We start from the raw sequence: 13,757 nt of genomic DNA, 5'->3' as shown, positions 1-13,757 counted from the left end.
ATAATTATTATATATTTGTGTAAGAAGTAAACTCTTCAACGAAGTTTTGCATATTGTTGCAAACAAGGCAACATGTTTAAAAAATAACTGAAAATGTGTACTTTCAAAAATAGCGCAAATAATTGTAGTGTCACTTACATTTTTATCATGCTAAATCCAGTCTATGAAAGACAAAAGAAAATCATAATTTGTGAGTGCTGTAACCATCAACTAATATAACACAGGAAATACATGTTTCTTGTATTTTCATACACAGGAGATTTTCAAATTGATTTTTTTTATTAGCAAGATGGTATTTTAACAGAACCCAACATACTTTTGTAAATTAATGAATAGAAGTATTTCTTGCGACTTGCACTGACATACAATATGAGCATTGTCTACACAAATACTAACAAAATATATGTTTTAGTTTACAATGAATGAAGAAATAAGTTCACTGTTTGAGACAATAGTAAATGAATGAGCATAAATGAAAATAATGAATAAGAAAAATTAAATTAAAAAATAATAAATAATTATTTCCCCTTCTACTTTCATTTTTCAAAGTATTTTCGCACAGTGTAAATTTAAAATTATGTATTTCAACGACATAGTCACTTGTATTATATTATTATCTTGTAAATACTGTCTTGAATTTTATAACTCATAACTAAATTCTCAGCATGAAAGAATCATACTGGTGTGTATAAAATGGCACAGGAAATAGTTGTAATTTTGACAGAAAATCTGGGCTAGTGTTTCACGTGAATAGGAGGAATACACATCAAAGTTACAAAAAAGTCATTACACACATATTCACTATGGAAATCATAAAATACAAGCTGGTTCTCTGCAACAAATATTATTCTGCTTTATAGGAAAAATAATTTGACAAGGAAAAAGTAAAATTACAAAAACTAAAGCTATCAAAATTAACATTAAAATATATATATGAAATTATTTAACTAGCTGATCAAGACAGATTGCATCTCTATGATACACAATTTACTGTTCATATTCTGCCTTTCACTCTATAAAAAAACATCGAAAATAATATATATAAGCTTTTTGGTGGCACCTTTAGAATAAATAATATAACTTTTAGTCACTAGCTCACTTCAATTGTAACTCCTGCAAAATGCATGTCTTGAATTATTCCAATTGTTAAGAAATAGTACGGTTTTCACTCAAGAACTACATATTGTGTGTATATATATATTATATATATATATATATATATATACATATATATATATATATATATATATATATATATATATATATATATATTATTTACTTAATATATATTGTATATTATTGATACTACAATACATTAGCTAATAAACTCTAACTGGTTTTGTCGTCCTTATTTCTGTGGGTGGCATGAATCACATAATCACCCAACCAACTGCTTTCTTGTTGTGGTATGGGATTTAACATAAAAATAAAAGTACTGTCAGTGAAAAAAAAAAAAGAATAAGGTTCACGAACAGCCTTTTTATGTAAGAAATGTATTAGGAAAACCCAAAGAAAAGAAGGATCAACAAATCGAACAAACTTAGAACAACTTCTACTTAGAATGGTAAGCAATACTGCAACACTGAAAATCACAGCCTGTAACTTAGTTGTTGTATTTGCCATACTATTGAATTCTTAAAGATGGTTCAGTGCATAGCACATGTATGAATAAAGAGATTACCACATGAAAAATTAGATATAAAAATAACTGGCTATGATACAAACATAGACTTGTTTTCGTTACTAAATATTATTGCACTAAATATTTAGGAAGTGATTTAAATACCTTCCTGCACTTCCGGCATTCTTTTATGAAAGACATCAAGAATATAGCAGATTCTGAACATTCAAAAATCAAAAGTGTTGTATTTGAAGCACATAATATAATATTTAATGTAAGGAAAATCATTAGTAATTTTCATTTTGTGTTTCAGATATATTCACTATCAAATGATACCTTAACAGTTAATTCACTCCCACTCATTTAGGTATATAGTACTTGCGCACATGGAACACTGGCTGCTAGAATAATGTTATCAAGATATTTGGGAACATAAGGTCTGGATGGCTGCAGGTAACTGTAGTATTTGTAAATGAATCATCACATAGCATTAAGTGCATAGGAAGATACTATTTACAACAATAGTTTGATAATGTCATGGAATTCTTCAATTCGGGGATATTTTGTTCATATATACATATCTTAAATCATACAATTACAATTTAATTTTTACAAGTAAAGGAATCTTTCAATGCCACCTCACAGATGAATTGCTTGAACTGAAATACATTTGATATATGTCAAAAAAGGAAGGCATTACAAAGTATATCATAACACACATTTATAAATAGTTCTGCAAAAAAGTTATCAGTTTCTTGATACATTTCCCTGAATCACAGTATTTATTTAATTTAGCATGAGAAATTATCAGATTAAGTATTAAATTTTCTCACGAAGTACAATCTGTTTGTTTATTATTAGGCATGATGTCCTATTAACAATGGAAGTTATGACAAGGAAACTTAAACATAAGGAAATTATACACCTGGCTATTTACAAATTGTACAGAGAATACCATATGCCATTATATATAAATATATAAAGTCCACTACTTTACATTAAATAGATGTCAAATAAAAAATACTTCTCAAGTTGTTTCAGCTATATACAATGAACAACTAAAAATAAATCAGAACAATCCATTCTTTCACAACAATACACAATACAGTAAAGAAAAAAGCACTTTGATCACTTTTTATATTATGAATTATACACTTTCCTAGCCCCACAATTCTTCTGATCGTCCAAACTTGTATACAAGTGACCCAACGAAGATGAATATATTTTGCAAGAACAGTGCAACGCCAGGCCAATGTCTCTTTGTTGCTGAAAAAAAAATATGTATAAAATAGAATAACACTTAAACAAAAAGATTTGAAAAATCACTATCAATATCTTAATTTCAAACTATGTTTTAATTAACTGAATTTAGCAATTAATTAATGATACTCATCATCACTTAACACTTTAAAGATGAATGTTCATTTCGGAAGTCATTATTTCAGTTCAGACACAATATTATTGGCCCACCACATGTGAAATCAACCAATAACAGCCATTTTACAACCTCACATAAAAAAAAAGAAAAGTGCTCCCCTGTGCTTAGCACCATGCCATGAAGGTGTATAGGGGGAGAGGGGGTAATGCCCCACACTTTCTTGATCCAGTCGTGAGTGGGGGTGATGTGATCAGCATCATGCCCCTGACTGCCTTTACCCCCCAGGGTTTCCCCCAGGTACCCATGTCATTCGCTGCTGGGTAGGTGCCGGGCCGCTTCCAACGCTAGAAAAGTTCACGGATTTGAATCGGCCTGGGATCGAACCCGGGGCCTTTAGCATGGTAGTCAGATGCATTACCAACTGAGCCACCGCGGCCACTTTTTTAACCTCAGAAATTTAGCATACTGAAAGGGCCACCTGAGGTAGGAAAATATGCAAAGTTGAAGATCCATATCTTTTGCATTTCCAAAATTACAGGGGTGTAAATTGTGCGATTTTGACAATTTTTTTCAACACTTTGTTAACTTTAAATAGTGATATTTCAACAATCAGAGCACCTGTAGAAATGAGTCAGGTGGAATTGGAAAGGTCTTGAAATGAGATATTACATATCTATATCAGAGTCCAGTTGCCATGGTGAGGAGAAATTATCATGGTGTTCTGCGTTAACAACCTTTTCATTTCGAGTCATTTTCGAAACAGTGGCACGGCACCTTCAACAAAGCCAGGGACGGCAAAGTCTAATGGTTGCTGCTGTGTAGCAAGCGAACGGATCTCTGATTCCCTGGCTTTCCCTGAAATGCGAGCAAAGGGTCTATGTTGACAGCAGAAGGTGTTGTGTACTTCTGGACAAAAATCACTTTCCCCCCTTGAAACTTCCACAACTGGGGCCAAAAAAATCTGGGTTTCTTGAAGTTTACTCTTTGGCCGGTAGGGCTTTAGGTTAAAAGCTGAGGCTGTAAAGGGGGTGATCAGCACATATAAGAACATAACGCAGACCAAAGAACAGTCCTACAGAGGACTAAACTGGCTGTAGGTCCCGACACAAGCGTCTCATTGGCCTGCAATATTGCAGTTACCTACTTTGTAGAAGCTAACTCTATGCACAGAGATGGAGATGACTTCTTACACATTATGAATTTAAATGCACAAGGGCAAACTTAATCTGCAACAGAACAAGCAAATTATCTCTTTCGATACAGCTATTTCTTTCATTTCTAACTATGGATATCATGTTCATTGGATTCAGTTTGTTTCTTTTGCTACCTGAAATAACAATATTCTTCCACAAAACAAACAAGTTCATTTATATAGGGTGTCCCAAGTAACTTGACAAATCGAAATATCACGAGAAATATGCATCGAACAAAAAAATGTTCCATATGAAAGTACTCGTGTAATAGTATTGTGGGCGCAAGTCACCTATGCTACAATGAACCCACCCCGCCACTCTCAGGGGAGTGGGACAGGAGGCAACCTTGAAATGTTAAAAGGGAACCACTATTTTTTTTATTGCAGATTCGAATTCGACGTCCGAAAAAACAAAGGTTTGTCCAACACATTTTGTTCCATTCATGATTGATAGGTGGTGCTGTAAGCAGGGTTGGCCCAGGTGGGCCCAGCCCAGTTTTCCCCATGCAGGTTTTTCTTTGAAAAAAACCACTAAAAATGTGTTGTTGTTTTTTTTTTTCAGAAAATGTTGTAAATTATTGCTTTAAATAATTGTAAGGTTCTAGAATTGTCAACATTTTGAGAAAACTTGTAAAATAAAAGCTTAGCCAAGCTTATAATACTCAAAATAATTAATGTGGTACAAGTCACAGTGGGTTTTTTCAGAATATTTTTCTCAAATCATGCTAGAAATAGACTTTTAACAGAAATAATACAAACATATATCCAAGAAACAAAAATCAAGAGGGTCTGAAATATTTAGATAAAACATTTAAACGAACAAAGCTTATAATTTTGAAATGTGGTAGCACTTTAGATATCAGTCATTTCCGTATGTGCGCAAACCACATAGTTTCAGCTGTGACCATCAACTTTTACAATAATTTTTTCCATGAATAAAACATTACAAAGAAGAATTGAGTATTGTTATTGAAATGTCGTGAAAGCAGTATAAAGTTAATTGTGGTATAATTAAACCAAACACTTTTCAAATGATTCATTTCATTTCTCAAAATTTAGTATGTGTGCAAATCTTCTGTTATCTTTCCAATGCCTTTTAATGAGAAAGCGACCCCTCCCTCCCTCCAGTTCAGTGCATTGATTGAACGTAATGGGTTGCTTGCCCATGTAGGATAAATGATATTTGTGGTTAGGAGCTCTATGCCCAAGCAGTATAGCACTCTCATAATCTACCATGATTTCTTTTTATCTTAAAAATAGGGGGTGTGGGGTACTCAAGTAAATACAATGCATACATATACTTTCATATTTTGACCATTTTTGATATTTTCAAACCTTTTTACAGACTACAATTTCGAGCTTTGCGCATAAAACTTTCAGGAGCATTGTGACATTACTTGCACTGTAAATTCACAATAAAATTATCAAAACATAATGCACGATTTAGGAGGAGCATGGGTGGGGTGGATGGGCAAAGAAAGACAAGTCATCTATTTAGTGTTATTTTCCTGTAGTTTACGGTTATTACAAGCATCAGAAAAACGATTTTCCATTGTGACGTTTCAGGAGAACACACGCTCCCTTTATCACAGACATTTATTTTCATTTTGACTACTAAAGATACAGTTGCATTCTACAATGCAAGCAATGCGTACATACAAGAAAAACTATTATCTATTTAGTGACCATGATAACATGTTTCTGCAGCTAGAAAACTTGACAGACTGCAATGTGACATCTGAGTGAAATTGAACAATGTGTTTCAAGATGGTGAATGAAAAACTGATTTTCCTCATGATGCACACACACACACTCTATACCATGATCTTTTTCCCCAAAATTGTCTACAATGCATTTTCAGAGTATAAAGAACTAAACTTAGTCATTGTAGATAATCCATCAGTCTGCAATTTTGCAGTAAAACTTTTAAAATTATATTTCATAGTTTTGGAGAGGAGTGGTGGTAACATACATTATGCCATAAATGTAAACCTTTTGAGTTGCAATTCTTAAGAGTTACAAGATAACTCAAATGATTAGTGTCACATTGTATTTGAGAAAAATTTGTCACCATGTTTAAAGATGGTGGACGACAGACTGATTTACATGCTTTGCGAGAGCTTTAAGTTATGCAAATACTTGAGGTTAGATTTTCATAGATTAAGAAAACCAAGTCTCAACTACGTTAGGACATTACCACATTATCTTTAGCAATTTTAGAGTTTTTAAGCTGCAATTCATGTCACAAATAGGTACACACAGGGAATGATTTTATTTTGCATTTGCATTTGTTGAAAGCATTTCAAGATTGTGAATGAAAAATTGATTTTTCATATTCTGAGGTAGCTCCAAATTCTGATGCCACTTTCAAATATCTGCATAAACTACGTTTTTGGACATTAAGAAAAGATACTTAATTATTTTAGGGCGTTTCTTAAGATATGGCTTGACAATGAATTTCTTTAACAATATAGTGCATATGTATGTTGGGATCCAAATGGGGGCCACTAATGTTTTGTCCATGGGAACTGTTAGTTTCATAGCAACCAGATATTTTGGAGGATGGATACGGTATTCCATTTGGATGAAATCAGTCAAGACAATTAAATATGTCAGCCTTATAATTTTAGCATGGTTAATACACAGAGGAGATATTTAAACTTGAAACATCCACAAAAATAATGGGAAAACACAACTGTGAACAAACTGTATTGAAGCAGATTTAAAAGTGTGTGTGCAGTTACCATATGTTCTATAGCAAAGTTCCCTGTGCATATCCAGGGTGGCTACTCACCGGGAATTCCTTGAATTCTGCGAATTATGCATGAATAGTTGGCTCCGGGAATTCTGCATGAATTCTTCATGATTTTTTCTCCGTAGACGTGAAAAATTGCAACATTCATTAAATCCATATCCCACTGTGGGCATCCAAAATGGTGCAGTGGTACCATCGTTGCCTTTTAATCAAGGGGTCCCGGGTTCGATACCACTTTTAACTGAAGTTCCAGTCCCAATTAGCCTTTCTGTGCATAAAGTGGACTTAAAAACACCAACTCAATCAATCAAACCACATCGAATTGAATTTATAAATGCTCCAAGACAAGTTTTTAACCGATCAATTTTATATTTATCGAGGAAGGAAAAGAAAGCTACGTGAAAAATAAAACTGAATTCTCTTGATCAGTTTATTTTCTTAGTGTCCTTTGTAGAACAATCTATCTGATAGATGGAAGATTATTGCAAGATAATATATCCTGAAGTTGAATAGGTAAATTTCAGCTTAAAATTTTTATACAATTAACAATTTTTCATACATTAGTATATCCCGTAACATTAGTAACTTGTGTTTGCAGAAGTATTTCGAGTCTGAATATGTGAAGTCCAAGTGTAACCTCCGCATCTTAAATTTAATGTTTGGAATATACATTTGTGCCGTTTATTTGAATTGATTTAGAATTTTTGGATACATTGGAATCACACAGACCCTTTATATTGTTAATATATCTGTGTGTGTATGTGTGTGGGTGGTGAGAAGCGGTAATACGTAAGGTTGAAAAAGATAAAACATCTTCTGGTGACCTTCAATTTTTGGAAAGTTCACCTTGAAACTTGGAATTATACTTGCATTTTATCATGGTCCTAGAGTGGCCACCCTGATATAGCACCGCGCCATGAAGGCACATTCAGGGGATATGGGGTAGGGCCTGACATATTCTTGATCTCGGCCATTTTGGAGGTGATGTGATCACAACCAAACTCTGGCTGCCTTTACCCTCCAGAACCCATTGTTTGAGACTGGGTGAGTTCCACATCTGCTTTATGCAGGGACAAGACCGAAAAATTCCGACCTTAGATCACCCACCCCAAGATTCGAACCTGGATCTTCTGCATGGCAGTTGGCCAGCCTGTCTACTTTTTTTTACGTAATAAAAGTAATACCGCTAAGCAGTAGTATCCCCCCCCCCCTCTTTTCTCTCTATTTTCTCAATTTTCTGTATTTTCTCTGTATTATCATTCGGACAAACATCCACATCTGAACCAGGATTCAAACCCAGTACCCCTGGCATTGCAGCATGCTGTGCTACATGCTGTGCTAACCCCTCTGCCACGGAGGTTGACTAAACCACCACAGCTATCAAGCATTAGTATAGTATTGCAATGTGCAACCCTGGGAACTGAACACAGACCTATTAACTGTTACGCCATCCTACAAGAGTAGAATCAAACTGTTGGTCAAAATTTTCAGGACATGGTATTTTAGATAATTTAATCATTTGTCCCGCACTGTGGCTGTGCGGTCATGCTTTAGGCTCCGGCTTTGGGATGTGTGCAGCTTTGAGTCTCCTTGTGGAAACGTAACAGCTTTTCTCCTGAGATTTCGGCCTGTTTATGATGAATACTCACAATCATGATTAAATTTGGGAGCTACGAATGAGTAGCGTAACCCGGTCATAAAAACCTACTTGTTTTAACGACAACTGGGAGTTCTTTGTGCTGACCACACGTCACCCTGCAACTGGTTGTATGATCTCCCACCTCAGAATAGGATCAGGTGGGAGTGCAGCCGGCAGTCGGTAGGTAGGCCTGGACCCTCAATGGTCTATTGCGGCATTGGTTATGTATGTTTTTAGTTTAATCATTTCAAGGTGTAAGACCTTGATTGTCAATTCTTAACTATGTTAACAGAAAATATTAAATAGTTTTTGATTCAGTGAACTAAAACAATACAAATTCAATGTTCCAATATATTACTATCAGGGAAAATGTATTTCATATTTAAAATATATATATATTTATAAATATAACATGAAAAAACACAATAAAACCCAGTTTTACCTGGGTTTAATCAGGTTTTATCTGAAAAAAAAACCAAAAAAAACAAACGAAAAACCCACCTGGGGGCAAAATTCCAACCCTGGCTGTAAGCACAACGTGTTGGTTGTGTTCGCAAATGCAGTGGCTGGCAAGTGTGTGAGGAGGGATACTGTGGCCTAGAAGCATTGTGCTCGTGCTCTCAGTAGTCGGTGATTGTATAGTCAGTGCAGTGCGACTGGACTGACTATAAAAAGTCAGTGAACGACACAGAGTCGTATGACACAGTCAAATAGAGTATTCAACATTACGGATTATCTATCCGTAGAAGAAAAAATTAAAACTATACTTATTTATGGTGAATGCAGAAGGAACATCGATGATGCTGTGACCCTTTATGCGTAACGTTTTCCTGACAGGCTACGATCGCTTTCTTCATTTGTTTGAGTTGTCAAACAGTTTCTAGCCGAAGGAAGTGTACAACCTAAAAAAAAAGGGTTAGTAGAGCAACTACCACTGGAGAGCATAATCAAATTGCAGTCCTAGCCACGGTGGCTTATAATCACCAGGCGAGTATGCGAGTCATACCATCACATTCAGGAATTTCTCGCAATAGTGTTTAGAGAATATTGAAACGTCACAAATTTCATTCCTATCACATGTCCATGCATCAGGAACTTCATGGCAATGATTTTCACAATCGAGTGATGTTTTGTGAATGGGCACGCAAACAAATACTAGTCTACTAGCAGTTCTTTTGTAGAGTACTTTTCTCCGACAAGTCAACCTTCACAAACCACGGTCAGGTTAATCGTCACAATATGCATTATTGGAGTGTGGGAAACGCACATTGGTTGCGTGAAGTTGAACATCAATGTTCTTGGTCAGTTAACGTGTGGTGAGGAATCATAGGCGACAAACTGATTGGTCCATATGTTATTGATGGTACTTTGGACAGGCACAAATATCGAACGTTTTTGCATGAGGAATTACCAACATTGCTTGATAACATAAACCTTGCACTGCGACAGCACACGTGGTTCCAACAGGACAGTTGTCTAGCACATAATGCAATAGTAGCACGGGAGGAATTAAACCACATGTACAATGGTCGTTGGATCGGTAGAGGCAGTCCGGTGCATTAGCCTGCCAGATCACCAGACCTTACCTCGCCAGATTTCTTTTTGTGGGGATATCTGAAAGAGTATGTATATCAAGATGTGCCAACAACCCGTGCAAACATGATCAAACGAATAAGAAATGTGTGCACACCACGGGGGAGGCAGGATGGGTTCATTGTACCGTAGGTGACTTGCCCCACAACACTATCATACTTTCATACGGAACATTTTTTCGTTCGATGCATATTTCTCGCAATATTTTGATTTGTCAAGTTACATGGGACACCGTGTAGAGTGGAATATTGTTTCATGATGTCACAATTCAGGATATCCTCTATCATATCTTTTATGACACAAGCATTAATTCCTGAACTAATGTTGTTCATCAAATTACTTGCAGCATTGCTGAACAGAGGATTATCACAGTCTCACATTGCAGACAAATAATGGTCCTTTTATTTTTTTAAAATAAAAAAACATGTATATCATCCAAATCAAATTTCTATACATAAGATCTAGTTAAGACATGAGTTATATCTTATATATTATAAAAATGAGACTTTTGTAGGAGAGTGGTTAACATTTTCTTTTATTGGCATGTCACAAGTAGAAAGGTTTAAGACCACACAAATAGGGTTCAATTCACTATCGACGTAATGAGAGATAAAAAAAGAAAAGAATTGATTGATTCATTTGGTTTATTTTACTTTGATTTTCTGCCACTTTTGGTTAACCACGAAGATGAGGATGAGTGATGATATGATTAAATTGATGAAGGGACATTCACAAAGACCAGCCATGTCTAGGTCAGGATTCGAACCCAGGCCCTCGAAAAAAATAAGAAACGACAACACCTACCAGAAACTGAACCTATGAGTTCCTGCACTCCACGTCAGCACTTCAACCATTCTGCCATGTTTCAATAATAAAGTTTTTGTCAGTTTTTTGTAATTTGTGTAAAACTGAACAGTAGAAGCAAAAAATTAATTGAAACCAGTGCTGGTTCAGCAGCTCAGTTGGGGAAGCAATGAGACAGTATGCCAGAGACCAGTTCCAATCCTGGTTGAGTCTGCATCTCTCACTTGAATTTCTACTAGAGAACATGCATTTGAGATGTATGGTATCTTTTTCACACAACGTAAGATGAAATGCAAAATTGCACAAGATCTACATGTACATTGTACATCACTGTAAAGATTAGATTCTGGAGAATATAATTTACTAATTTAATAATGAGTAAAATATCTAGGTATTCTCCAGAATCTAATCTTTACATTGATGTACGAGGGTCACTATTTATATTTTGAGCCTTGGCAACACTGATTGAAGTTAGGCGCGATTTGACGTTTGCACGGAATCGTCTGGCATTATTGACCATAACGTACTTCAAATGTTTTGTCAATAGCTTCATTTGTGTTGTTTATGTTGCCTTGGAGATTGCGCGACAACAATAAAATGGAATTAACTCGTGAACATTTTCGTGCGATGATTTTTTACGATTTTCGACGTGGATTATCAAGACAAGAGTGCATCGATCAACTTACTTCCACATTTGGCGATGAAGCCCCATCCTTTGCCACTCTGAAATGCTGGTATAACGAATTTAATCGTGGCCGCCATTCGCTCACCGACGAGATTCGCGAAGGTCGTCCAAAATCAGTTGTTGTTCAAGAAAACATTGATGCTGTGCAAAACCTAATACTGCAAGATCGTCATGTGACATACTGTGAGATTGAGGCAACCATAGGCATTAGTTCCACCAGCATATATAAAATATTGCATGATCATTTAGCTGTGAGAAAGGTATGTTCTCGTTGGATCCCACACAATTTGACAAAATCTCAAAAAGACGCTCGCGTCAATTGGTGCAAACAAATGCTCAATAAATAGAATCGCGGTGCTTCAAAAGACGTATATAAGATTGTAACAGGTGACGAATCATGGATATATGCATATGATCCGGAACGTAAACAGCAGTCGACTGTATGGGTGTTTCAAGATGAACCCAATCCAACAAAAGTTGTTTGCACTCGAAGCACATCGAAACAAATGGCACCTGTTTTTTCGGGAAAACTGGTCATGTGGCAACTGTGCCTTTAGAGGAACGTAGAACGGTCAACTCTGAATGGTACACAATAATTTGTTTGCCAGAGGTCTTCGGTCAAATACGGAAAATAAACAAACGCCGTCGGATCATTCTTCATCAAGACAATGCCAGCTGTCACACATCTCGTCTAACAACCGACTTTATGAACAGTCAAAAAATCGAATTGATGGGTCATCCGCCGTACAGTCCTAATTTGGCATCCAATGACTTCATCTTGTTTCCGAATGTCAAGAATAAATTGCGTGGACAACGATTTTCGTCGGCGGAAGATGCCGTTGATGCGTTCAAAAACCATATTATGGAGGTGTCTCAAGAAGATTGGAAAAACTGCTTTGACAAATAGTTCGAACGAATGCAAAAGTGTATTGACCATAAAGGAGAATACTTCGAAAAACAATAAAGCAGTTTTCAATGCCAAATTCCTGTTTTTTCATTGTTAGGCTCAAAATATAAATAGTGACCCTCGTACAGCACACATCATTCTTGTGTTTCCTAACTATATCAGTGTGTTGATATAGGCCAATAATCATAAATGACCCAATTACTTCATCTCATTTCTGGTTCCAAATTCAATTAAATGTTACAGTGTGAAATTAATGGCCATATGTTTGTTCTTGCCTCAAGAACAGTGTACACAAATAACATGTACCCAGGATCCCTAGTTACTATTCATGCATTCTAAAAGGGACTTACGAAGAAGTAGGGATTGATCGATACTGATAAAGTACCAACATAAAATTTACTTATACCAATAACCGATATTGTACCGATCCTATATAAAATTCCAAATGGTCCATTGACCTCTTCTGAGGTGACTGCTCTGCAAATGAAGTTGCATTTTACACATTTCATTTTTAAAAAGGATTATCTATAAAAATAACAAAATGGCAGAATTTTGCACTACATTATGAGATATTTGTAGACATATTGGATCGTTCAAATAATCAGTAATTTCACCGATAAACCGATATGCCCATATCAGCTGATAGCGATGTGGAGTACCGATTAATCTGTTCCATTACTATAAAGATGTATATTTTAAAATATTACAACTACTACTTACTATCACCCAAGTAGCCTTGAAAGAGAATCCAGCATGCTGCTATCACTGCTCCAAACCCAAGAACAAATCCAATGAAGAGCCATGCCCTGGCTCCTCGAGGACCCATGCATCCATTTGAGTAAGTATCGCCCCTCACCTGAGCATTTGTAACAGAGTTGATCCTAAAAGAAAAAATATAGTAAGTCGATTAGAAATCATGATCAGTTCACATTGTGACAATTACCGGGTATGTTGAGTCAAGGGAAGGTGGGTGACCACCATAACTAAGTGTACAGTCAAGAACAACTCTACGACTACAGAACATTTTGTATATACCAAGAAAAATTAGCAATGATATGCCAATATACGAGGGCTGGAGCATAAGTTACGCAACTATATTTTTTCTCTGTCAAAAAATGGTATGTCCCGGAGAAGTGGCACCTGAAGTACGTGAACACGTCACTAAATAGCAGTATGATGAACG

The 13,757-nt window shown here is 35.7% G+C and overlaps 1 protein-coding gene across 1 annotated transcript in view; it reads right to left on the bottom strand.

The window, feature by feature from the left end:
* Positions 1 to 1,251: 1,251 nt before the first annotated feature.
* The window catches only part of LOC145978967 (transmembrane protein 50A-like), a 32,536-nt gene continuing 20,030 nt past the window's right edge, over positions 1,252 to 13,757 (bottom strand). The window contains exons 3-4 of the mRNA XM_083112004.1: positions 13,295 to 13,455; positions 1,252 to 2,887 (exon numbers count right to left, since the gene is read on the bottom strand). Coding sequence (XP_082968130.1) covers positions 2,781 to 2,887; positions 13,295 to 13,455 — 268 coding nt within the window. The 3' untranslated portion in view covers positions 1,252 to 2,780. The remainder of the gene's footprint in view (positions 2,888 to 13,294; positions 13,456 to 13,757) is intronic.

The sequence above is a fragment of the Lepisma saccharinum genome, chromosome 25 (assembly GCF_977018435.1).
Source record: "Lepisma saccharinum chromosome 25, izLepSacc3.1, whole genome shotgun sequence".
Taxonomy (NCBI): Eukaryota; Metazoa; Arthropoda; class Insecta; order Zygentoma; family Lepismatidae; genus Lepisma; species Lepisma saccharinum.
This window is presented reverse-complemented; position numbering and strand designations above follow the sequence as displayed.